At 37.2% G+C, this 26,915-nt stretch overlaps 1 protein-coding gene across 2 annotated transcripts in view; it reads left to right on the top strand.

Annotated features, from left to right (window-relative positions):
* Positions 1-22,818, top strand: part of slc1a7.S (solute carrier family 1 (glutamate transporter), member 7 S homeolog) — a 28,629-nt gene extending 5,811 nt beyond the window's left edge. The window contains exons 3-11 of one of the 2 annotated variants that reach the window (XM_041561488.1): positions 2,480-2,695; positions 10,155-10,197; positions 12,939-13,161; positions 13,783-13,882; positions 14,703-14,936; positions 17,510-17,704; positions 19,495-19,629; positions 20,635-20,734; positions 21,868-22,818. In XM_041561488.1, coding sequence (XP_041417422.1) covers positions 2,480-2,695; positions 10,155-10,197; positions 12,939-13,161; positions 13,783-13,882; positions 14,703-14,936; positions 17,510-17,704; positions 19,495-19,629; positions 20,635-20,734; positions 21,868-22,092 — 1,471 coding nt within the window. In that variant the 3' untranslated portion in view covers positions 22,093-22,818. Of the gene's footprint in view, positions 1-2,479; positions 2,696-10,154; positions 10,198-12,938; positions 13,162-13,782; positions 13,883-14,702; positions 14,937-17,509; positions 17,705-19,494; positions 19,630-20,634; positions 20,735-21,864 lie in introns of both variants that reach the window. The other variant, XM_018260914.2, reaches the window with a different exon arrangement.
* Positions 22,819-26,915: the final 4,097 nt, after the last annotated feature.

Below are 26,915 nucleotides of genomic sequence, written 5' to 3'. Positions count from 1 at the left end.
TTGGTAGTGCAAAGCACAGTGTTGGAGATGTTGTTTGTTCTGCAGAAATTAAGTGAAGGAGGCAACATTCAGGGCCGGATTTACATTGCATCCATAGGCCTGCTTCTGTCCATCCTCTCCCCTTCCTTTGTGCACATGCAAAAAAATGTATCATCGAGTCCAGAGTACTGGGCATTGGTGCACAGGAAATTTTAAAAACTACTGTATCTCCTGCAAATCCCCAGTGCTTCCAAACCAATGTGGGTGTGGTTGGGCAGCATGCATTGCTATTGCCTGAAGTGTTCTTAAAGGCGGGCATTTTGAAAGTCACTTGTGATGTTGACATGGAAATACTTGCTCTACCCTCTGTGTTACACACATAGTCTTGTGAACATGGGAAAGAGGCAGGAAGTGAATACCACAGAATCTTTTTCAGTGCATTTTTCTAATGCACATTAAGCAATAAAATCCAGAATCTGGGGCGACATATCCATGACTTACCAGCTTCAAAAGTGCAAGAGTATTGGAAACCCCTGTACACTAAAAACACAAATTTATTGTTTTAATGAACGCAGAAAGTTTATCCCAACACATCTTGTTTTTTTTTATGTCGTCTAGCTTGCCACAGATATAAAACATGGAAAGCCATATGGAATGTTTTGCTCATGAAATATTTTTTCAAAATATTGTCACACATTTTTTATGTTTAAAGGAGAACTAAAGAAGAAGGGCAGAAATGTTGTACATTATGTTTTGGGCTTCTGTACCAGCCCAAGTGAACAACTGAAGGAGAGTGGATGGGGAGACAAACGGCAGTGGGCCTAGGGGTTCCCGCTATGTAAATCCGTCCCTGATCAGAATGTAATAATAAGCTCTGTCCCATAATTTTATATAACAGCAAACCTCATTTTCTGTTTGATGATTTGTGATGACACCTAAGCTTAACTTCTCAACAGCTGCTCAAAGCACACTAAACATGCGCATGTCACTGACACTTCTAACAAAATCCAAGATGGGAAACTCCTGTGACAACTTAGAAGGCCTGGGTCATTACTGCTATAAAGATGCTGAACCTTTGGGTGGATTAACTAGTTTTGTTTATATATTGTGGCATTTATAGGCATATGCGTTTATGGGTTTAGTTCTCCTTTAAGGGCTGTGATACCTGTTTATAGACTTGGATACCTTGATCATTGGTCCCTAGAATGTAAACATTAGATATTATTAGTTATGACTAATTTTATTATATAAAATCATATGATGTGTTTATATCTTCATCATCATCATCATCATCCAATAGGACCACTCTACTTGGCTCTAAAAAAATGACAGCTGCTGTTCCTGTTAGAATAAGATTATTTTTGCTTTCCTTTTACTTATATATATGTGAATGTGTGCAATGAGTTGCAGAAGCTTTTGATCATTATGTTTCTACAAAGGTTACTAGACAATAACAGTTGAGAATATTTTTGGGAACCATATGTGCACTTTCAGATTTGCATCTTCAGTATCTAACCATCTAGTGTTCATAGACAGAAATATTGCTGAAGTTCATTTAAGTAGAAACCCATGGTCACAAAATGTAGAAGTCATGTGAATATTCTCCATCTGTTAGAGTATATATATGCAGTAACGTAACTTGGTGGGGGCGAACCCTGGTGCGGGCCGTGCAGACGGGCCCGCCCCCACCCTCGTCTGCACAATTTTTCTCTGCCGCTGCAGCCGACTCCAGCCGGCTGCATCGCGCATGATCTTCCGGGGGGGGCCCTGGCCCATTTGCACCCCCTGCTCCCCCAGTAGTTACGCCCCTGTATATATGTGTAGAAGTCACCACATGTGTTGCATATTATGGTGTTAACAATGAAATATACTTCCTGCAGCTAACATTTATTTTCAGTCTATACACTGGGTTATAGGTTAATGTCTTCTTAACGGCAGAGACTGGCGTATCAGGCCTTATTGCCAAACAAAGCATCTAAAGTATCAGTGTCTAACTTTTTTGTGGAACTTTCAAAACCTGGTTCAGATATTTTCTCAAGTAGATGCCACTATTTTACCCATTCGCTTTGCCACTTACAAAAACATTCATATGTTCCAAGACAATTTCTCAATGCCATGGTGCTGCAAGCATCTTGCTACTGAATATAGTGCAAGTAAGGGGATGCAAGTAGATGCCCTTGGGTGGACTATGTGCCACCCCTTACATAGTTAAGTTACATAGTATAAATGATTCAGTGGACTATAAACATTCTAAGGCTATATCATATTGTTTTCAGTCTTGTGAATGTAGTAAATGAGCTGCAATTTCATATTACAAATATAAGGTGTTTTATTGAGTTATGGTATGTTCCACACAGGTGTTTATGAGCTCCATCATTGTTCTATTCATACTTTCTATTCATTGTTATGTTGAATTTATTGCTACTGGCCTACCCACCCATTATGGGTGTTTCTCCATAGCCTTCGCACTAGATCATGTCTTAAACTTTTCTATCCCTAGTTTGATGTCGGGACTGGCTGCGCTTGATGCAAAAACTTCCAGTCGTTTGGGAATTTTTACCATCGCCTACTACTTATGGACAACATTCGTAGCTGTTATAGTAGGAATTATCATGGTTTCCATCATTCATCCTGGGGGTGCAGCTCAGAAGGAAAATACAGAGCAGAGTGGGAAGCCTGTGATGAGTTCAGCAGATGCCCTTCTGGATTTAATCAGGTAACTGGGCAACAATTACAGATGCAGTTTTCTCCTTATCATGGCACCTATTTTTTTAAACAGTGCTGAACAGGAAGTGACAGTTTTTAAACTGTCACTTCCTGTTCAGCACTGTTTGTCCTTGAGAAAGGGGAACCGAAACGTCGGATTTAATAAACCTTTTTCTCTTATTTCAATATATCGAACGTTTGAGTTTTTCATGCAAACCAGAGCACCCAGGTATTTTTGTGTATTTTAAGGTGTGCAGCTTGTACCCACCTTTCCCTATATATATATATATATATATATATATATATATATATATATATATATATATATATATATATATATATATATTTCTTATGCAATGGGGTGGACATTTTGGGGAGTTTCCTTAAATGAGAAGGATGTAGGGTTTTTTGTAGATAACAAGTTGTTTAATTCTGGCCAGTGTCATTCTGTGGCTACTAAAGCAAATAAAGTTCTGTCATGCATAAAAAAGGGCATTAACTCAAGGGATGAAAACATAATTATGCCTCTTTATAGGTCCCTGGTAAGGCCTCATCTGGAGTATGCAGTGTAGTTTTGGACTGGTTAGAGGGATGGAAGACTTAAATTATGAGGGTAGACTGTCAAGGTTAGGGTTGTTTTCTTTGAAAAAAAAGGCGCTTGTGAGGGGACATGATTACACTTTACAAGTACATTAGAGGACATTATAGACAAATAGCAGGGGACCTTTTTACCCATAAAGTGGATCACCGTACCAGAGGCCACCCCTTTAGACTAGAAGAAAAGAACTTTCATTTGAAGCAACGTAGGGGGTTCTTCACAGTCAGGACAGTGAGGTTGTGGAATGCACTGCCGGATGATGTTGTGATGGCTGATTCAGTTAATGCCTTTAAGAATGGCTTGGAGGATTTTTTGGACAGACATAATATCAAAGGCTATTGTGATACTAAACTCTATAGTTAGTATAGGTATGGGTATATATATAATTTATGTGAAAGTAGGGAGGGGTGTGTGTATGGATGCTGGGTTTTCATTTGGAGGGGTTGAACTTGATAGACTGTCTTTTTTCAACCCAATTTTAATATGTAACTATTATGGAGCAGATTTCTAGTGACTATATTAAAAACCATATTATATGAAAATGTACTTCTAGTCACATGGTAGTCTAAGGTGCCTTCGATTCTGTGTAAAGGCTTCAGTAAATTAAGACATTTTTATGGCAAAATATGATTCATGCAAGAAATCCCCTCCAGAGTGCTAAGGGGCTGAGATCCCATGTCACATACAGATATACTGCAATGCTCAATAAATGGAAACAATTAATTACAGATATCCAATGTCATATAAGAGAGGCTTAACTCCCATTTTGTTTTCCCCTTTTAGAAATGCTTCTGATTTAACTCTTCATTTTTTTTAAAAAAAAGATAGAGGAGAAAGTTATCAACAAAAGTAGAAAGAATAGCCCCAATCAACATGTTTCCTTTCTATAGTCAGTGACTGAAATCCTGCTGTACCCTTTGCAATGGTACTTTTTTTGAACTTGTTTTAATATGTTTGAGGTAGTAATCCTCCTAATCTTGATTATACCTTACATTTGTTTTTTTTAGGAAAAGTCATGTCTCACTCCATGACATACCTCCAAGACATAATAATATCTGGAGAGGCAACAGACAAATATAACAATGAAATGGATTATGCCAGTATAATTTCACTGCAGGTCATTGAGATGTAGGAAACAAATGCTTTCATCTTTCTCAAAACCTAATAACAATTAATCTGTACAGTGATCATGTGACCAGTTCTTTTCCTAGAGCAATCTGAAATGGACCTAAATGCTGCTAATTATTGCTGCTGGGAAATACCATCTGCAATTTACTTTGCTGACTAAGGATATTAACACATGGGTAACCTAGTTGCACAGTCTGAGACATTCTTGTATTCATAGCTATGTATGCATTGCTAGTATGCATTTAAAGGGGTTGTTCACCTTTGAGACAATGTTTGGTATGATGTAGAGAGTGATGTTCTGAGACAATTTGCAATTGGGTTTCATTTTTTATTATTTGTGGTTTTCGAGTTATTTAGCTTTTGGTTCAGTAGCTCTCCAGTTTGCAATTTCAGCAATCTAGTTGCTAGGGTCTAAATTACCCTAGCAACCATGCATTGGTTTGGACCAACTGGAATATGAATAGTAGAGAACCTGAATAGAAAGATGAGTAATAAAAAGTAGCAATAACAGTACGTGTAGCCTTTCAGAGCATTTGCTTTTTAGAAGGGGTCAGCGACGCCCATTTGAAATCTGCAAAAAGTCAAAAGAAAAAAGCAAATAACTTTAAAACTATAAATAAATAATGAAGATCAATTGACAAGTTGCTTGGAATTGGCCATTCTATAACATACTAAAAGTTACTATAAAGGTAAGCCACCCCTTTAACAAATCAAAATCTAATTAAGGTATAGTGCAGTAAAAGGCCAACAAAAGAAAGGTGCATTCATGACTTGACTAGACTATTCTGTGAAGAGAAGCTGGTTGCAGATAGACAGGCTGGAGTGTATATGCTGGGTTACATGAGACTAATAAAACTGTCCAAACCAATGGCCAGGGTGATATAGGGGCAATCGTCCAAATCCAGTATTTGGCAAGAGGTCAGGGGAGTTGGCAGAAAAAAAGCCAAGGTCCAGTAACAGGCTATAGGTAATGGCAAGCAAGATGCAGATACAGAATCAGGAAAATAATTCAACCTCAGTCCCAGGAATAAACAGAATAAAAGCAAAAGGCAGGAACTGATTAATTCACAGATAAGCATCTTAATGACCAAGCACAAAGGAAGAGGCAGGCTTATATAGACCCTTGATAGAATGATTGCCGTAGCTGACATTAATGAGATTGCATTAACCACTCAGTTATCAACACTGGCCAAATATGCACCTGCGTGGTAACCCATAACAAGCAAGCAGTAATTAGCATTCATGTATTTGGTTTATTCTTATGCAGTCAGATATAGGATAAAATGTATACCGTACAATATGTACATTAATACATACATAGGATGAGGAGCAGAAGTCAGTCTTTCTTTGGTGACCGGGGTGCTGTTACCAAACATTTCTGGGTTGGGATACAAAAGTGTATAGTTGCATTATTGATATAAATTAATTTTACAAATGTTTATATGACTAGTAATTGGAGTTGTTATTAATGGCTGATGAAGTTATAGAAAAGATAGATAAAAATAATGTTATTACTTCTTAATAAGGATATGTGCCATTATATTAGATATCAGGAATCAATTTTTACCATATTTTCTGTTTTAAATTCCTATTGTCAAAATATAGGACAAAAATGGTAAAAATAGTTTACCGGTATTAAAGCTTTTATATTGAAGAGCTGCATTTGTTTGTATTCTGCCTCAAGTGAGCATTTACCACCTGACTTAAACTAAAGCCTTATTAATTTTCCTGTAGTACTTTTAGTCTGGTTAAACAGCTTATCTGGTGACTTGGGAAAGAGCCACGTCAAGTCACAGTCACATGTACAGTGATGGGGATTTGTTTACTTTCTAAAGAGATCACACAAAACATTAAGTGACAGTTATAAGTGCCAAGTTCTGTCTGAGCACAGCTGCATAGAGGATTTAGATTTGGGCTCAATGAGGGTTATGGCAACCATCTTTTCAAAAATACAGAGGTCAGGAATAGGGAAATAGAAAATTTCACAAGGGGACACTTGCAAGCTTTAGTACATTGAGAATAGGCATTCATTTAGTAAACGTGACACCCAAAGCTGTCTAGAATTTACATCGCTTAAAAATGTTTTACTGTGTAGTTAGCTTTCTGGCTCAATGTTTTCAACCACATAGATGAGAATGAACCAACTTTACTATAAATGAGATATAAACACAGAAATGAATGTATAAAAAATATAACTAAAAAACCTTCTTTTATGCATTAATTAAAATAGTTTTAAAATGAATTACTATTCTTTTACTGTTTAAAGCAGTATTTGCTGTCTCTTTTTATTTTTGCACTTGTAGTTTTTAATAATGAAAATATGTAGGCCTACCAGATACATGCAAGGCATTGTTAGAAAAGGATTTATGGTTGAAGGAGAGCTGACTTCTGCTACATTGTTTCAAGAGTTAGAACCAGGAATGCGAAAATGACCTTAATCACTCTATATTTTTACTTATTTGCTTACTTGCTTTCAAAAGCCACTGCATTTCAAAATAACTTAACAATCAATAAAAATGCTCAATTAATGTGTTGGATAGTAGCTAAGTGAATACCAGCAGAGCTTGGTGCAAAAGAGTGCTGTATATAACACTTGCACTATGACAGATGTTAAGGACAGGGCTGTCTTTCACCATCCAGCACTACATTCTGCACCATTGCCAGAGCCACATGCTTACTGAATGAGCACTGAGGACGATGTTGTGCCCCTTAGTGTTTCACTTGCATTTTGGGGTCTTTGTAAATGATTCTTAGGGTTTTGTCTTAAAATTTGCTACTGAAATAATAAATGGACAGTAAACAGAGATAATTGATGTTATACAAAATATTTCCAGAGGCAATAATGAATTTTTTTTTTTTTTTTTGCTTTAAGACTGTCTTTAAGACAAAAGGGCACTTTGGTTTCTATTTGACTTTTAGATATTTTCATGTTACATTTTCTTTTCCTTCTTGTCCCTTTTATTTATCATTTGCTATCTTCTTGTCTCCTGTCTCACTTTGCCCTCCATCTTGTTTTTTTTTCCTTGTCTACTTCTATTTTGGCTTTTCATTCTGTCAGACATTGTTAAGATCCTCCATGTCCTCTCCAGCCATACTCTTCTGCTCCTTTCCACCTCGTGTTCTTATCCCACCACCACACCCCCCCCTTCACTTTGTTTTGTTCTGTCCTTTTTCTATTGTCTTCACCATTTTGCTGTCACTTAAGAAAAACTAGTTGCAGGATCACCAGGAGGTTATTTATTAAAGTCTGAATGCCAAAAATGCATTTTTTTCCTATAAATTCTGAATTGTTAGTTGCGAAAAAAACTAACATTTTTCGGAATTTATTAAACCCTCGGGGTGTTAAAAGTCTGAATAAAAAAGTACTCAGACCTGCCAAATTTATGTAGAGGTCAATGGGAGAAGTCCCGAAGATATCCTGATCTGCTCTGGGTTTCATGAAAAAATCCGAAATAATCGAAGTTTTCGGGGCAGAAAATCTGAAAAATCCTTTGGAACCAAACACATATCACTTTTTTAATATAATTTGTTGTGTCTGAGCTATAATAAACAGTCAGGTGTACACAAAAATGGATTCAATACTAAAAGCTTAAAGCAAAAAAAGAAAATAAATTCAGGCCTCACAAACAAATACTAAAAACTTGTTAGTTGTAGAATAGTTGTGATTTTCAGGGTACAGGTAAAGGTGGCCATACAAGGGCCGATAAAAGCTGCAGACAGACCGAGTCAGCAGCTTATTGGCCCATGTGTGGGGCCCTACGACGGGCTTCCCCAATCGATATCTGGCCGAAAATCGGCCAGATGTCGATCAGGCAGTGCTAAAAATCCTGTTGGATCGCATCTGTTCATTGATGCGGTCCTGCGGTCCGACCGCCGGAACTCCTTGCATTATGATCCACCTTAAGGTGGGCATATCAGGGAGAGATCCGCTCATTTGGCAACATCACCAAATGAGTAGATCTCTATATGTGTTTTGCCACTGTAAGACAACAATCTTCTATAGCAGACCTGCAGCTAGCCAGGCACTGATTTTTGTTCTCAGGCCAATGATTGTATCATACAGTAATTATCCCAACGGGAAAAGCAAAACCTGCCTGATTCTGATCCAGATTTCGGTTGGGGAGGGCCGGAAGCTGACCCTATACACAGGCCCAAAAAGTTGCCAACTCGGACCATTGACCTATGTGTGGCCACATTAGGATGGTGTTCTAATTAGGATCTATTTTTTTTTTTGGCAATAAAAAAAATAAAGAAATTGTAAAGCTCACATGTGAAAATTCTATAAGCTGCCAAGTTCATGTAGAAGTCAATGGGAGCTGTCTATGGCACATTTGTAGGGTATTTTCATTGCAAGTTTTTAAAATTTCCTGACCCATTCAAATTAAAAAAAGAGTAAAAATTAGAGCTATTCGAATTTTTTCATGAACTTTTTAATCAATTTTGTTACTTTTTAATATTTAAGCAAGCATTCTAAATGTTTTTTTTAATATAGTTTGATTGAAGTAGAAAAAAACCTCTAACATTACAAAAAATCTAATTTTGAAAATAAAATGCCCTTATGACTTTACAAAACATAAAAATGATACAAACAGAATCTAAGGAGTAGCTTGGAATAGCTTTGGCTGTACCAGTATCTCAATAATGGAGTGAGTTGATAGCAAAGCAGTTTTCATGTCATTAATTCATACTCCATCAAAACAGCCTTTTCCAGAATTATATATCCTGACCCCCTTGTCCTTGGCCAGGTTGTCCCCCAACAATACAAGAAATAAAGTAGACCATAAACAGTATAAAATAAGGTAAATCCAGATTTCAATATCCAGATGGTCTTTCAATAACCTATTTTTAAACATTTGTAGATATTTCACTCACCCCTCTACATTTTACATTTTTAATCATGCAATGCAAGGCTGCACTGTACGACTAGAGGTGAATCAGGCTTCCATAACTCTACTCCCATAAATTGGCAAAGACTATTTAAATGTAAAGCACTTATGGCCTATATCTTTATTAAATGTTGGCATTAAATTACTTGCCAGTATTTTAGATAACTGAAATAAATGCTTCCTCCCAAGGCTTATCCATGCAGATAAAACTAGATTTATATGCCATTGGCAATCTGCTGACAGCTTAAGATGTATTTTAACCTTACTGAGCTTTTACCTTTTAAGACCATTCTCTCTCTCTCTCTCTCTCTCTGAGTGAAATGACCGCTTTTACATTTAAGAACACATTGACATCTGCTAGAAAATGAGTTGTAGAGGAATGAAGGGGAGCAGTGTAATAAAACAGTATTATACCTACATTTCTGTATTACTTTCTGTTGCTCCAACAAGATGTGTGTGATTGAGGCAGTTGTTTCAGGTATCTCACTGACATACCAATTGCCTAGTGGAGCTCACTTCATAATAACCTTCCTCATGTACACAATTATGAATTACATGCCATCTAGTCTGGAAATTTGTGCAGATATGTAATAAAATAGACACATTGTGCAACTGATTAACATATCTATTGATGTCTACTGAGACAGATCATCATACAAACCCACTGCTCACTGATGTGATCACAATGAAGCAGCCCATGTACAGACCCCTTAAATACCTACCACTATAAAGCATAATTCAGATCATTGCTGAAAACTCGCCACAGATTTCTTAAAGGATTGATTTATTTTCTTTAGCATTTATACAGATTGGTTTAAAAGACTGCAACATACTGAAACTCATTTTTTTTTCCCTAGGAATATGTTCCCATCAAACCTTGTGGAAGCCACTTTCAAGCAGGTCAGTTATGTCATATATGTTAAGGAAAACTGAAAGAAAGATTGGTTTGTATTAGTGCATTTCAGGGTCAAGTGGCCCCCCACATGACCCTGCCACTAGCCACCCCTAATATTATGCAACTCTGTGGAAGAATTTAAACAATACATTTCTATCATTGGAATTCCCAAGATATTGCTCTGTCTTCAGTTATATCACTACTGGCCTTAAACATTTCTCCAACCTCATTTCTATTAAAAAGATATATAATACCCACTAAAATATGACAAATGTATCTGTTGGTACTATAGCAGAATTAAGTGTGAATAATCTATATAATGTGTACTGTACAACCAAGGAATTGTGAGGCAATACAATCTGTAAAACACAAATAACAGCCTTCTGATCCTGTTTGACACTGTGTATTGGTAAAATGCAATTCATTGATGTTATAAGGATTTAAAAAAACGGTCAGATTCGAATTATAGATGGTTTGTGCACATGGCACTTTGTAAAATGTATTTTTCTGGACTGTGAGTCAATAATATATGCAGTGGTTTCCTGTAATATATCCAATATAGCCTTTACAGTGAAACCTTTATTTTGCATACCCTCATTTTTGTGGTTTTTTATGACGCATTTCAATGGGTGCTTTCCCTGATTTTGTATAATCAGAAGAAATTGTCCTGATGTTCCCAAAAATTGCTGTTTGTTCTCTGCGAATGCTATTAGTCAAATTAAGAGGTTTAAATAAGTAACCAGACGCACATTTTGCAATGGTTCTGTCTGTACATAGTCAATTCCAATTAGCACACAATAGTGGAGTAAAAACAAGATTTTTTTTTTCTGCAGTTTCAAAACACACACCATCCACTCTGTGATAGTATTTCCAAAACAAGATGTAGAACGAAGCAGAAAATGGCAGTGCTTTAGTCTGCAATTTGCCTTTTATTGGTGCTTATCATTATTATTATTATGTTTTGGGCGCTAGTCCCTTTTTCAAGAAAAAATGTAAATGGTCCCCTAAAAACATAAAATGGCGGTTCTACTGTATGAAATGTTAAAAAGAAAATGTGTATATAGTGTATCTAGCTAATAGTTGCTTTAGTACTGAGTAATGTAGATCATAAATGCATATTATACAACCATATCAAACAAAGGTATCTCTCATAAAGGCCTTACATCAAGATCATTCAACCCTGAACTTTAAAAACCATATAATGCAGCTACCTATAAAAGTTCAACTGCCCGCCTCAGCATTTGCAGGGTCTGTTTCCCATATAGTTAGACCCATACTTTTCAGTAAAATGATTTATTCATGGAGAAAGTTGAAGAGACTTATGTACAAAGCCATGGACAATCTTCACTGTACTTTATATTATATGTATATTCCACTGCTAAAAAAATAATCAAGGAAATAGCTCATATAATTCAGTACATAGATACCAAAGTAAACAGCTTACTCTGTAATGAATTGTTTATATAAATAGTTCTGGTAATTAATTTGCTTCTGAGTCAGTCAGTTTATTGCTTCTGAGTCAGTCAGTTTATTGCTTGATTTGGAGGGTCCTGCATAAGGTACATAAATTGATTAAATATAGGAGACCGATGATCTTGGCTGTGGAGTCCAATGCACCAAAACAAAATATTTAACCCTTTAGAGGCAATATTACAGAGCATGACTACTAAACAAGGGATTTCATTTGTATCTCTGTAGTGATAATAAAAGAATACCCTGAATACCCCGAAGAAAATAAAGATAAAAAAACTGAAAAAATAATATAAAAAAATAAAACACTTGGGGGCAGATTCATTAAGGGTCGAATTTCGAAGTTAAAAATACTTCGAAATTCGACCCTCGAATTGAAATCCTTCGACTTCGAATATCGAAGTCGAAGGATTTAGCGTTAATCCTGCGATCGATCGATCGAAGGATTTTTCGTTCGATCGAACGATTAAATCCTTCGAATCGAACGATTCGAACGATTTTAATCCAACGATCGAAGGAAAATCCTTCGATCAAAAAATCACAGGCAAGCCTATGGGGACCTTCCCCATAGGCTAACATTGACTTCGGTAGGTTTTACCTGCCGAAGTAAAGGGTCGAAGTTTTTTTTAAAGGGGAAGTACTTCGACTATCGGATGGTCGAATAGTCGAACGATTTTTCGTTCGATTCGTTCGATTTCGTTCGAATTCGAACGAATTTAACCAATTCGATGGTCGAAGTACCAAAAAAATACTTCAAAATTCGAATTTTTTTCATTCGAATCCTTCACTCGAGCTTCATGAATCGGCCCCTTGGTGTTTTCTATGACTATTCCAGGGTCAAGGTATCAGTTTTCAGGTTTAGTATATGGACTTAAGGTGCTCAAATATGCTGGTTGTGGAGAAAATACTTTTTTAAAATGAATATTTACTAGACACTATAATGCCATTTAAGCTCTCTTGTGGCCTGGCATAACCTAAGAAAATCAGTAATTATAACGTAAAGGCCATACAGCAGGGCAGAGATAGTTGGTCTTGGGTCCAATCAAGAAAAAGATGTTGTGAAAAACACAGACGTTCAACATTATTTAGTAATTGTTCTAATTATATAATGTAAAGCAGGTATTTCCAGCCCCTGCAAATCCACAACTACAATCTTAGAAACTTGTAGTTTGCACTTTTTTTTTTAATATAGTTGGGTTAAAGCTTAAAGTTAAAGTTTCTTTAAATAAAGGTTACATTTATGCCTTAAAAGAGTTTTTCTTTCTGTTTTTTTTAGTACCGCACAAAGAATGTCCCAGTGCTGAAGCCTGTTAGGGCCTTTCCATCCGAAGGTTTCACACATAGATTTGTGATCTATGGGATTAGGGATGAGAATGGCTCACACATCCAGAATTTTGCACTAGATATCACCCCATCTCCAGATGTTGTCTACAAATCAGAACCTGGAACTAGCGAAGGCATGAATGTCCTGGGAATAGTCATTTTCTCTGCCACCATGGGTATGGTTTATTGGTGTAATCTACTTCTCGGTTTAATGTTTCTTACTTTGGAAACTTGACAGCGGGCCCTGATATTTGTATGTTATCAGAACCATAAGAAATTTGGTTTTAATTGTTTGGCAAGTAAGGTCTATGAAATGTTCCAGCTTTTCTGAGGTTCTTTTTTGTTAGACTAGCTCTTAGGCACCTATATGTTAGTTTTTTTTAACTTGTTTAAGTATTTAATTCAAATAAGCAATACTTGTGGGCAAACTGAAAATTTCAGAAGATTTCCATTGCTTTCACGATTATTCCTACGATCCTACTATAATTGTTGTGCTTAATATAATATATAATAGAAATATGTTTCACAGCAGCTCCAGCTTGCTGTTTAGAGAATTTTCAAAAAAGAATTGCATATTGAAAATATCATTATATTACTCAGGCTTATTATTATTATTATTCTTTTATATGAAAATGTCAACACACAACTGTTGCCATTATTTTCCCACAAAATTTGTAAAATCAGGGCAAACAGGGCCCTGCTGTCAGACAACTCTCTTAGTACAGTACCAGTACAATATATTGCAACCATAACTCAAATTGTTATAGTACAACTGTATGTATATTTGTGTTATCAAGGTATAATACTTGGAAGAATGGGAACCAATGGTGTTCCTCTTGTGAGCTTCTGCCAATGCTTAAATGAGTCTGTCATGAAGATTGTGGCTGTTGCAGTTTGGTGAGTTCTTCTTTCTAATATAGTGTTTTTTGGGGAGGAATGGTCAGTTCTTATCAATACTGCTTCTAGAGATATGTGGGGCAAGTGTACTAAGCAGAGTTACTTGGTAAACTTGTAACCATGGAGATATATGCAAAATTGGAAAGGTGGAGGACTAAACATATTTAATATACTGAAGAAAGAGAAAAGTGAGGTACAAATGATCTCTAGAAAAGGGTGAGGTACGGGAGTACTGTACTCTTAGGGGAGGGAGAGGGGGAAAATAATACAGAAAGGATGATGAGAGAATAAATATTTCTGGAAAAACGAGAGCATAGGTACTCAAATTATAAGGCTTGGAAATACCCGGACCCTTTGTTTGCCGTCTGTGGCAGTATGTGTATGTGAGTGTCCTAGATGCTTAAAAAAAAAACAGTCCTGCTTAAATTTACTCTTTGTGCTTATTATATTTGCACTTCAAGCATGGTAAAGCATAATGTATTATCCCCAAACAGTAAATTGGGGATAGGCATTGCATATAAGAACATAGCTACTGAATTTACAATAAGTATTCAATTAAGTTCAAACTTTTTTTTTCTTCTTTCTTACCTGTATAGCCTTACATAAACCTCACTACAGGAGTTGTCAGCATCCTCAAAAATATTTCCGATAAAAGAAAATATAAGCCAGCAACTTTACAATATAATTGTATATGGTTTTATTGAAATTAACTTTTTTTCTAACTGTCCTCTTTAAAATTAGATGCTTAATCTAAATTTTTGAGACAACAGTAAACTGGCAACAGGAACTAATCTATTTTTGTGAATTCTATGCTTTTCAGGTACTTTCCGTTTGGCATTGTATTTCTCATAGCAGGGAAGATCCTAGAGATGGACGACCCCACTGCCATTGGAAAGAAACTTGGATTTTATGCTATTACTGTTTTATGTGGGCTGGTGGTGCATGGACTCTTCATTCTTCCTATGATGTACCTTTTTATTACAAAGAAGAATCCAATAGTGTTTATTAGAGGGGTGCTTCAGGCTTTGCTCATAGCACTGGCCACATCCTCCAGGTATTGATACGATATTGGCTAATAAGTGACACATTAAAGCTTGTTTATGTCCACAGGTGCATTTGTGCTCTGACACGTTTTCACACAGTGAGTTGTGGGTTAAACCCCTTTCATTTAAAGTACTTTCATCAAAAATTTTCTCCTTGCACTTCCATATAGTTGTGCTTAGCACCACTCATTCCTTCTTGCTTTCTATTCCAAAACTGCTGTTTGGCATATTAACATAGGAAAACCCTGGAGCAACTGACACACCCTGACCATGCAGTAGCTCCAGGGTTCCCTTTGCACCCAGCATTAATAGGTCCAACACATTTGCACCTATGGAATTGGCATAAACAGCACTTGCACCCTGAACACCAGCAATGACTCTATATGGACTTCTACATAATTTCTTCTGATTTGCAACTAAATATTAGTGTAGTTGCAATCATTTTGGCAACTACAACTGCATCAGCCATATTGCCCCCTTGCCACTACATTGATGCTGCAAAAAACGCTGCATTGTGGGAAAACAGCGATTACACTACATATTGCACTCTGCTCACTGCACTTGAAGATGAGCACTATAGTCTTTAAAAAGCTGGAAACTTTGTATTACTAGTTTGCATTTCCCTTCCAGCATTTCATGTGTTCATATCACATTCATATATTCATATATATTATTTTAGAAACAATGCAGATTATTTAAGTGATTGTAATTAGAAAGTTTCTTATATTTTTACACTGACCTGTTCCTTTAAAAATGCCATAGTATCAATGTCAGTGAGTACAGGAATTATTTTGCCTTCTAACAAACACACATTTTATAGCATGCATGAGCCACTGGGGAAAATAAATCTTGTTTTGTCCACGTTTTGAAGTACCATAGTGTCAAATACAGTAGCTTCAAATATAGGTTTATTTATGACTTTGTGTTTCTAGACACCCTTGAATAAGTATGCTGTGGAGATCAGATATATAACAGGCCCAATACTCTATATAAAAAGGCACAGAACAGCATGTGAAACTGTCTTGTATGCTATGCTTGATTTATATTTTTGTGCAGATTATGGAGGTTATTGATCAACATTTGTATTTTTTCTTTTGTGTGGTTCAAAAGTTTTTGCACTAAAAATCATGAATTTGAATAATGGTTTAAAAAACAAACTTTTATATCTATTAAAGGAGAATTAAACCCTTTAAGAAATATTCCCGCACCCCCCATCCCATGTAGACCCCCCCTCCCTCCTCCCCCCAGCCTAAATGCCCGATCCTTTATACTTACCCCTCGGCGAAGTTTCGGGCATCTGAGTTACACGCAGCCATCTTCCGGGTCTTCGGCAAGCTGAGTGGGAGATCAGCATGTCGGCACATGCACAGTTGGAGCAATTTGTCAGTTTGTGACAACTGCGCATGCAGAAAATTGCCGAAGCAAGGTAAGTATAAAGTATGGGGCATTTCCCCGGGGAGTAGTTAGGCTGGGGGGAGGAGGGAGGCGGGTCTACGTGGGGTGTGGGGGGGGGTATGGGTTTATTTCTTAATGGGTTGAATTCTCCTTTACGAGATGAAAACGTGAGCATAAAAAATGCTTGCAAGTTCACTTAATAATGAGTAAAACACAAATTTGAGGTATTCAACTTTTTCCACGATTTTATTCATTCCAGTTTTTTATATTTGGATTTTCTAATAAATAAATTGTGTAGAAAAAAACCTCTAAAATTACACAAATCGAAACTTTAAGAAATATGTCTCTTTGAGACCGATTTGCTATTTTGCTTAGTCTTAAAGGGATACTGTCATGGGAAAACATGTTTTTTCAAAACCCATCAAGTAATAGTGTTGCTTGGGCAGAATTCAGCACTGAAATCTGTTTCTCAAAAGAGCAAACAGATTTTTTTATATTTAATTTTGAAATCTGAGATGGGGCTAGACTTATTGTCAGTTTCCCAGCTTCTCCCAGTCATGTGACTTGTGCTTTGATAAACTTCAGACACTCTTTACTGCTGTACTGAAAGTTGGAGTGATATCACCCCTTCCGGTTGGTTCAGGAATGACATTTCACATGGTAGAGTGAATTATTTACAGTGTAATTTAGAAATAAAAACTACACCATAAAAATCATGACAGAATCCCTTTAATCACGAGTGGTCACGTTTGGCTGCTCTTATCTGCCTAGTGATGGCAGACCATTAACTGCATCTCCACACCCTCTGTGTGGTTCTTGCAAATGCATCATCAAATAGATGACATTGGGCAAAATAATGTGCTAAATACTTATTATATGTATTAATTAAAAGTGAAGAGACTAGAAAATAGAGATATTTGAATGTGTACAATATCGTACTGCAGGACAAAGGAATTCAGCTGATACATTTGATAATGTTTTGAGATAAAGTAAATTATAGTAATTCCGCTTATAAACTGTTGTTACTGCTCCACTGTGGCAGAGATTGATGTGAATGATGAATATTTTATGTATAATGTGCTATTGGTCCTTTAGAAATAGAGCAAAATAAGATACAACTGTTTTAGTGATCTGTTTCTACGCCATACCTCTTCTAATTAAAAGATTTGTTTCTTTTTTGTATTGCCAGCTCTGCTACTCTGCCTATTACCTTCAAATGTTTGCTAGAGAATAATCATATAGACAGGCGTATTGCCAGGTTTGTGCTTCCTGTGGGAGCCACTATCAATATGGATGGAACTGCTTTGTATGAAGCCGTGGCTGCCATTTTCATCGCCCAGGTGAACAACTATGAGTTGGATTTTGGGCAGATTATAACCATCAGGTAATAGTCAAATATCTTTTTTTTCTGTAGCAGCTTACTTGCAGATGTTTCTTTTTTAAAAGGAAAGTTAAGGGACATAATGTAATAGCAGGTTCTGAATTTTGCCTGTTTGTACACACAGCACCTAATGAGCAGGTAGTAGTTACAGTTCTGTTATTTGAAAATAAACCTGATCTCATTGTTTGAATTGGTTTAACAGAATCTAAGCAAGCTTTACTTCTGTTAGTAGATTAGTGCTGAAGCAGTGTTCTTGTTTAGGGAAAGGGTTTAGGGTTTTCCAGTTTAGACACAGGATTATGTAGCCACTCAGACCTTGTAGTGCACTAAATTGTTCTTACACAAAACACAGAAGCTTTGTCAGTCTAGGGTAATGTTTGTGGACTCAGGGATGTATTTTCATCCACTGCCCCCCTTCCCCTTTGGCACTGGCGCATTCACAGTACAGTTTGCATACTGTGCCAGTGATGATCGCCATTCGCCAAAGGTTAGAGGAACCTCCCCTCCACCATAGGATTTAGCCACAAGTGTCCTGCCACAGCCAGAATATTTTTTTACCATTTTTACAGTATATGGTCATCTGTGGACCATTTCTCAAAAGAGCCACCTCCCAAAAGCTGCCACCTTAGGTATAGGCCAAGGGGATGCCTGTATATAAATATGACCTGCTCTATAGGCATAGGTCTAAAACATGTCCCCAACCAATGTTCCCTCTTAGGTGTGCCAATGTTCCCTCTAAGGTGTTAAATTTAAAAACGGTTGGGGAACAACACAAACAATGTGGAGGATTACTCACTTCTGGTGGCCTTGTGGGCCGGCGGGGACGCCTGCTGCGCTCTCGACGGGGACGCCCACCACGCCGATCTTCCTCCTCTGATGCGCCGGTTCCTAAGGGTGCGTACCGCGGCGTGCCTCCTCCAAGTTTATAGGCGCAGTGGCGCCATCGCAATGACGCCAGCGTGCAAGGGCGCAAAATTTAAACATAGGGGACAACTTGTATTTTATCATTACCTGTTATAGGTTTTCTCCTAGTTCCTGGTGGTTCTGTGCTGTTAAGCTTTTGAATTCTGTGATGTGATTACCTGTTGTGACCCCTGCCTGCTACTGACTTTCCTGACTTTTGAAATCCTAACTCTGCCTGGTAACTGACTCTTCCGTATATGAATCCCCTTCTGATTGATCTCCTGGTTTGACCCTTGCCTGCCTGACTTTGCCTGCCCCGACCCGGCCTGATCTGTCTACACTTTCTGTCTACTCCTTGTACTGTGACCATCTACCCTAAAGACTTTGCTTTACTGTTGAGCCCCTTTGCTCGTTCAGAACCCTTCGCTTGGCACCTCTCTTATTTAAGACCGGGCAGAATCCGATTAGCCGAGAGCTCCTCCTGAGGTGAAAGGCGGCTGTTAAAGGCGAAGCAAGAGTCGAGAACATGGTGCTTAGCATTGGTTCTGAATTTAGGGTGCCGACCATGACACAATGTTCCTAGGAGGTGCCCAATAAGGGCTGTGATTATAATTTGGTTGCTCCATATGGACTGGTCCACTACAGGAGGCTCTGTCTGGCAGTACACATGGGGGCAAATTCACTAACCGGCGAAAATTCACCAGAGCTGGCTTTGCGCACATCGCAACACTTCGCCAGGTGTAAATTCGTCTGGACAACGCAAATTCGCGAATATCTGAAGTTGCGCACAGATCAGTTCATGGATCAACTTTGTTCTAGAGTTAATTACAGTAATTTATTGTCCAATTTATATTGCAGGGCAATTAACACATACCTGGTTCTTTTCTCAGTATAACAGCGACAGCAGCCAGTATCGGAGCTGCTGGGATACCCCAGGCTGGCCTGGTAACCATGGTGATTGTGTTGACATCTGTTGGCCTTCCTACTGATGACATCACACTTATTATTGCAGTCGATTGGGCACTGTGAGTTTGTTGGTTTCAGTTTCATGCACATTTTGGAGTAAAGGTTGCAACATTTGTACTTGTTCTAATATCCCATAGCAGCCAATCAGCAGGTAGCATTTACGGGTCTCCTGCTTGAAATCAAACATTTGCTTGATATATAGTTTACTAGACCTGATGTAGATTTTCTGTTTTTCACTTTAAATTTACAGTTTGTCATTTTTTACAGTGTATGTTTTTTAATGCATATAATTGATTACAAATACGTGATTACAGCTGCAGCTGAGAAGTAATAATGAATATGAACCATTTCAATAGTTGAACAGTTATACTAGTGAGGAATTGGGGCAGATTTACAGTTAGTTTGTGGAGTTTGTGCCTCCAGAATCATAGTGAAGGGTAGTAGAGCCATAGCTTTCACTTTGTGCAGGTTTAACAGTTAAACACAGGGACTGGCAAAAGCTCCCAGCCTTGTCTCTCTCGTTATTTTAGAACCGCAAATCTCATTCTTTCCTGCTCATAGTCATAAAAACCTTAAAACACCCCGATAGTCCTAAAACAAAGGTAGTTTGTCACTATCAATCACCAGTAATCTGGTAAACATAACTTTGTAGGATGGCTCCAAAGTGACAGAGAGTGACATTGGTTACATATATGGACTGGACTACAGTCCCATCTTCTCTTCTCAGTATTCTGAAAAGCAGAAAGGTGGCCAGCCTCACATATGTAGAAATATATATGTATGAGAAAATGTCTAATCTAAATTGACAGGCTATGTAGCTGTGTGTAACCAACAGAAAGTTCAGATTCTATATGTGCTGAGAATTTGTGCATTTAATGGGCAAGCATATTTTGGGAAGGATAATTAAATGGGTTACATTTATTTTTAAACTACTGTGTATATATATGTAGCACACCAAAACTGTGAGCATGTCATTGTTTTGAATGTTTCCTTTGTTTATCTTCCAGCAGCCCATTATCTAGTCACACAGTTAATGATAAGTGCTAAATGCTGGTTGTTTTCAGGGACAGATTCCGTACCATGATTAATGTGTTGGGAGATGCACTAGCTGCTGGAATAATGGCCCATATTTGCAGGAAGGACTTTGCAAAGCAGAATGAAGAGGTGAGTAACATAAAGGGCTAAAACCAAGTTAAAATTGTACTATGACAATGTACTATTTCATTATAAACTGGACCAGGAATGCATATACACCTATCCTATCTCGCTGTACCATGAGTACACCAAACTAAGCTAAGTTTGGCATGTCAAAACAACAAGGTGCTTCACTCCTGTAAAGTAATATTATCTTAATATCCTATTGTTTTGTGCATGAAGTTGACAACATCAAGGTATGGGATCTATTATCCAGAATGCTTGGGACCTGTGGCTTTAATTTAAACATTAATTAAACCCAATAGGATGGATTTACCTGCAGTAAGCATTAATTCTATTGTAGTTAGGCTCAAGTACAAGGTACTGTTTTATTACTACAGAGAAAATAAAATCATTTTAAAAAATGTGAATCCTTTGATTAAAATTGAGGGAGATGCCCTTCCTTTAATTTGGAGCTTTCTGGATAATGGGGTTCCAGATTAAGGATCCTATGTGCCTCATGTACCTCATGTACCTTTAAGCAAGCAAAACAATTGCGCACACATGTTATTATTTATTAATGCACTGGGTTTCGCTAAGTGAGACACTTTACTTTTTGTTAATATAAGGCATATCTTCAGGAATTCTATACTTAGAGTGCCACTATACAAAACATAGACAAGATATAGATACCACTCTTTCAGCTTGTAAGTTAATACAGAAATCTGGAATGCATTATTAGCATAGAGAATTTTTGCCTCAACTCCTTGGATCTTTAGGCCTCTGCAGGTGTCTGCTGCTATAACTGCTTATGATAGTAATTCAGTTACCAGGAGAAAGAGTAGGTGGGACAATGGACAACCATCCCTGTTCTCCTCCACAAATGATATTCTAGAGATAAAATGTTATTGACCCTAAACCTAGCTTTTGATACACTTTAGAGTAATTTGAGCCAATTAATGTTTTCATTAACTAGCAAGCCTAGCAACCAATTTCTCTTAAACTTATATATTTGTATTTATGCATAAAATGTTATGTATACCTTAAAAGCAAAAACACATAATGTGCACTACATTGTTGCATATTTGTAAAAAGCACATATGCAAATGTTAACTGATGTTTTTTGATTTCAGTGCTTATTTTCTGTTCTTTGCATTCAGCAGGTTCCTCTGAATTGTGAAACCAAACCCATTAGTCTCCATCAGATCATGGCATACCAACGCAATGGTTGTGTGAAGAGTCGTAGTGCCCCGCAATTTACCCCTTCTCGACATGAATTCCAACAGATGCAGCAAGATCCAGAATCAGCCTTTCCAGAGAACACTGATAGATGCACAGAAAAAGACCACTGCACAATAGAAATCAGTGAACTAGAGACTAATGTCTAACTGTAGTCTATATAGTATGATGTTCTTCAGCTGGTATCACATGCCAGCAACTTCTTACATCCTGCCAAGCAGCTAGAAGATGGTGTTGTGTTGGTATCTTGCTGTGCTACCAGATGTGATGGAGCTTCAGCAAACAGTGGAAGTCAGTGATGGTTCCTCCACAACAGGATCACTACTTTTTTAATTCATTTTTATTCATGGCTGAATATGAGCCTACATGTTTTCTTGTAGCTATCAGTACTACTTGTGGTTCCTAGATAAAGAAAGTATTTTACAGATGAAGGGAAGGCCTTCAGTATTTGAAGGATGAAGATTTCTGAACCTGCAGAAGGTGAAAATAAATGGACTATGACTGATAATTTTACAATTTGCAGTTACAATGAAATGGTAACCACTTGGCCTCCCAAAATATAAAAAAGACTAATAATATTACAGTAAGTACAATAGATTTACTGAACATGGATCATTAGTGTGGGTGACATGGATGAACATGTTTTGGGTCTGAACTACCTGCAGCTTTTGTTATTTACCCTCAGTGCCTGGAACACTCTTGTACAGACAAATAATTTACTGCAGAGGGGTCTATAGACAATGTTACTGTACTGTACTGTACTTGTACTTCAAGTATTCTGCTTTGACATATAGGAAGGCACCTATACTCTAAGGGGCAGATTTATCAAGGGTCAAATTTTGAAGTTAAAAAACGTCGAAATTCGACCATTGCATTGGCCAAATTCGATAGTCTAACTTTTCTTTTTGAATTTTGTGGCCGTTTTCGGTCGAATTATAATCCTTCGATCAATCGTAGAAATCATTTGAATCGAATTTCAAACGATTTAATCGATCGATCGAAGATTTTCAAAAAAAACCCTTTGACTTTTTAAAAGTTAGCCAAATTTTGGCTCTAGGCTCTATGAGGTCCCCATAGGCTAACATTGCAATTCGGCAGGTTTAAAGTGGCGAAGTCGAAGTTTTTTAAAGAGACAGTACTTCAATTTTCGAATGGTCGAATATTCAAAGTATTTTCTATTCGAATCAAAGTCGAATTTGGCCTATTCGATGGTCGAAGTACCCAAAAAATACTTCGAAATTCGAAGTTTTTTAATTAGAAAATTCACTTCAAATTCACTTAGTAAATGTGCCCCTAAAGTATTCCCTTTAGACTTACAATCTTTAGTAACTTGATAGAAGAAAAATGGTAATGCATATGATATTCGTCAGAGAATAACATTTTTGTCAAAAATTAAGAAAAGTTGTTGCCAATTTAAATGGCCTTAACATTCTGGAATCTTATTTTATTCATAAGAATGTTTTACTCTTGCACCAATATTTAGTTATTGTGCCGTCTAGGCTAGGACCACACAACCAACACACATTAGTGAGTGGGGAGATTTGGTGCTCAGAGAGTGGCCGAACCTAGAGGAGTACTGACAGAAGAGGTACATGCTCAGTGCTCCCTACCTGTGCACCCTAGACACAAACCTCTTCTGCTAACCCCTATTTCTGGCCTTTCTAGTGTATGGATTCCCATTTATGCTCTAAATATAACACCCTGAGCCTTTATATAAATTTATCTCAAAAAGGAAGCTAGGTTTTAGTACTAAAGCCACAACTTCCTAAACACAGATTTAATTTTACAGCAAATGTATACTTTTTTTAGTGTAAAATTACACATTTCTATAAATACAGGTTTAAGGGGCAGATTTATCAATGGTTGAGTGATAGATTTTTTTTTTTTTTACCTCAAATGAACTTGAATGACCTCAAAACTCGGATGGTATTTTATTTAAGAAAAAAATCTAACGTTTAAAATTCGAACTAATATTACCGACCCTAAAACTTGAATCGAATTGAATTCAAAAGCATTTCTAATCGAGTTTTTTCTGAAAAAAACCCCCCCGAATGTCAGGAAGACTTCTTCAAATGGGTCAGACCTCTGCCAATGACTTCTACATGAGCTCAGCCAGTGTAGGGTGGTGAAGTAGGTTGCGAACCGATTTGAAATTTTGAAATCAAATTCAAGTCCAGGGTCGAGGTATGATAAATCTCCAATTTGAGTTTGGATTATTCCCAACTCAAATTTATGAGTTCAACTCGAAGATTTGAATTTACCATTCAAACTGCCTCTAAGTGTCAGTGAGGATATTATGTGATGCCAGACTGGCTGAATGGGACTCAATGACTCTTGTACTATATTTCGTACTATATTTAAATGTCACAAAAAGTAGTGCTTCTGCCTCCAGTGTGGGCTAACCCACTCGTCTAGCTTTAGTTGCACCTGACATATTTTACCAAGATCTGCTTTAAACACTAAACTTTGCTGTGTTTGAAAGCAATAGCCCCAAACCAAGGCCCTCTGAGTTCCACACCATTTTATAATCCTTCAGTCCTAGAGTTGATACAAGCTACAGTCATCTTGTGCTACAATAACATGACCATAAAATATATTCTACTAACTCTACTCATTTATATTAATGATTGGCTGCAACCTGTCATACAATTCTAATACAATGTGGAGAATATCTATCTATATATATATATATATATATATATATATATATATATATATATATATATATATATACATATACATATAAATTTATTGAAAAAAATCCGACGCTGAGATAGAGCACAGTTGGTGATCGAAACGTCGGATTTTTTTCAATAAATCTTGAATTTTTCACAAGTATTCCCATTGAGTGCAGCACTATGTCACTTTATTTACCTTATTTACCAGCCCCATACCCTTACCATGACATGGAGTACCAATCTGGTTAGAGGACGACAAGGTGCTCCAGAATTAGTTGTAAAGTTACTCACCAAACAGTGAAAGTGGTCCGGGTGCACCAGCCACAGACCCCCAGCTTCAGGGAGCGGTACAGCAGAAGATAAAGAAGCAGGGCTGACCGGCACTCAAACGGATCCACAAGACCAGAAATATTCAGTTAAAAGATAAATTTATTGGTAGATATATTTAAATTATAGCTTCATCTCCATCCACCCTATGCGTTTCACACCCTTCATCGCTAAGCACCCTGAAGGGTGTGAAATGTGTAGGGTGGATGGAGATGAAGCTATAATTTTAATTTTTCTACCAATAAATTTATCTTTTAACTGAATATTTCTGGTCTTGTGGATCCGTTTGAGTGCCGGTCAGCCCTGCTTCTTTATCTTCCGCTGTACCGCTCCCTGAAGCTGGGGGTCTGTGGCTGGTGCACCCGGACCACTTTCACTGTTTGGTGAGTAACTTTACAACTAATTCTGGAGCACCTTGTCGTCCTGCTTCTTTATTTTGTGGAGTACCAATCTGTCTGGTTGTTTCTGGAATCAAATTATTTGGGAATACAAATGTGACTTTGCTATGCACAGAAGATATCTGATTCAGATGGCGACTTTTTTTTTTTTTAAAAAAAAGGAATTTTGGAGTGGAACAGTTGTACTAGTCTTTTAGTTTGTAAAAAGAAAACAGCTCCTTCAATTATATCCGTAACAAAAACTCACTTTTTAATAAATAGGTAGGAACAGTGGAGTAGAATTTGCCTAAATACTTTTATAAAGTCCATTGATCATCATTGTCATCATTGTCATGTCAGAATAATACTCTTTCGAAAGGATTTTGCAGAAGTAGACAACGTAAAACACCAATACTTGAAGGCACTTTTGATCTTCTACCTACATGCCATAGGCATTTTTTTAAAGGTTTTTATTTTGCATTTTAAACAATACAACAATAAACATTACAATAAAGGCATTCATAGTTCCTTCATTAATCGTTTCAATTTCAGTGTCGTGTGTATACTGTATTTGACTTCCCACACACTCAAATATTGACTTCTTTTAACCAGACTCTCGAGTCATGGCTTAGTTACCCCTATTGAAAAACTTAAGTGTAGTTGGGTATTATTGGCCTAGCATACCTTGAGGAAAGAATTGCTCTGTGGCGTCCAGCCAGCCTCGCCACACCACTTTGTATTTTTGGGGACATCCTCTTGCTGCATAGGTAAGTTGTATCAGGGGGAGTGCTATGGAAGCACTCTTAAGGCTAAATTAAAGTATATTTAAGTATAATGGAAGTGCTACTTACAATGCACTTCCCTGGGCCCCTGCCTCATAACTAATTCAGTATAAATGCAAGTGCATATGTTTAAAGACAGGGGTTTTTAGTTACAAAGTTATGATCATAAAGTTGAAAAGCCACCATACCACGTAAACCCCATATGGCGGTCCCTAACTTGTTTATCTCTGGTCATAGTAGTATAAAGGATCTTGTGCCTCTCTACATAGTAGTATTAATTGAAGTAAATGTCTGATGAGCTTTGGTTTCAAACTGAAGGCTAAATCTTCCCCCACCGCCACTACCTTGTGGCTTTTAAGAGGGAGTAATTGCCCAAACCAACCATTTTTTTTAAAACAATGTAATGACATACAAGTAGTGAAGGCAAAGTAAAACCAAATGCACAGGTGCACACTTAAAACATGTGTATATAAGTATATATGTCAGTTGGATGTATATAACTAAAAATATAAGAGTGAACTAAAGTAGATAAAGGACAAACAAAATTAAGTTTAATAATAAGTGTAGTAAGTGTGAATGGATTCAAGGTGTTACTTGGTGCAGTTAAATACATGGGACCACCATTCGTTTGAAGGGGTGGGTACGGGGTGCTATTAGAAAACCACATGAAGCTCAGCCACAGCTTCCAACTAATACAATATACAAAATTCGGGGGTTGTGGAGTGGTATCTTTATTAGGTTGAGCCAGCCTTGGAGTGTAGGGGGCTGGGGGGACATTCAGTTCAGAAGAACACATTTCCTTGCATAA

Source organism: Xenopus laevis, chromosome 4S (assembly GCF_017654675.1).
Source record: "Xenopus laevis strain J_2021 chromosome 4S, Xenopus_laevis_v10.1, whole genome shotgun sequence".
NCBI lineage: Eukaryota > Metazoa > Chordata > Amphibia > Anura > Pipidae > Xenopus > Xenopus laevis.
The sequence above is the reverse complement of the archived record's forward strand: the minus strand, read 5'-3'. Positions and strand labels throughout refer to the sequence as shown.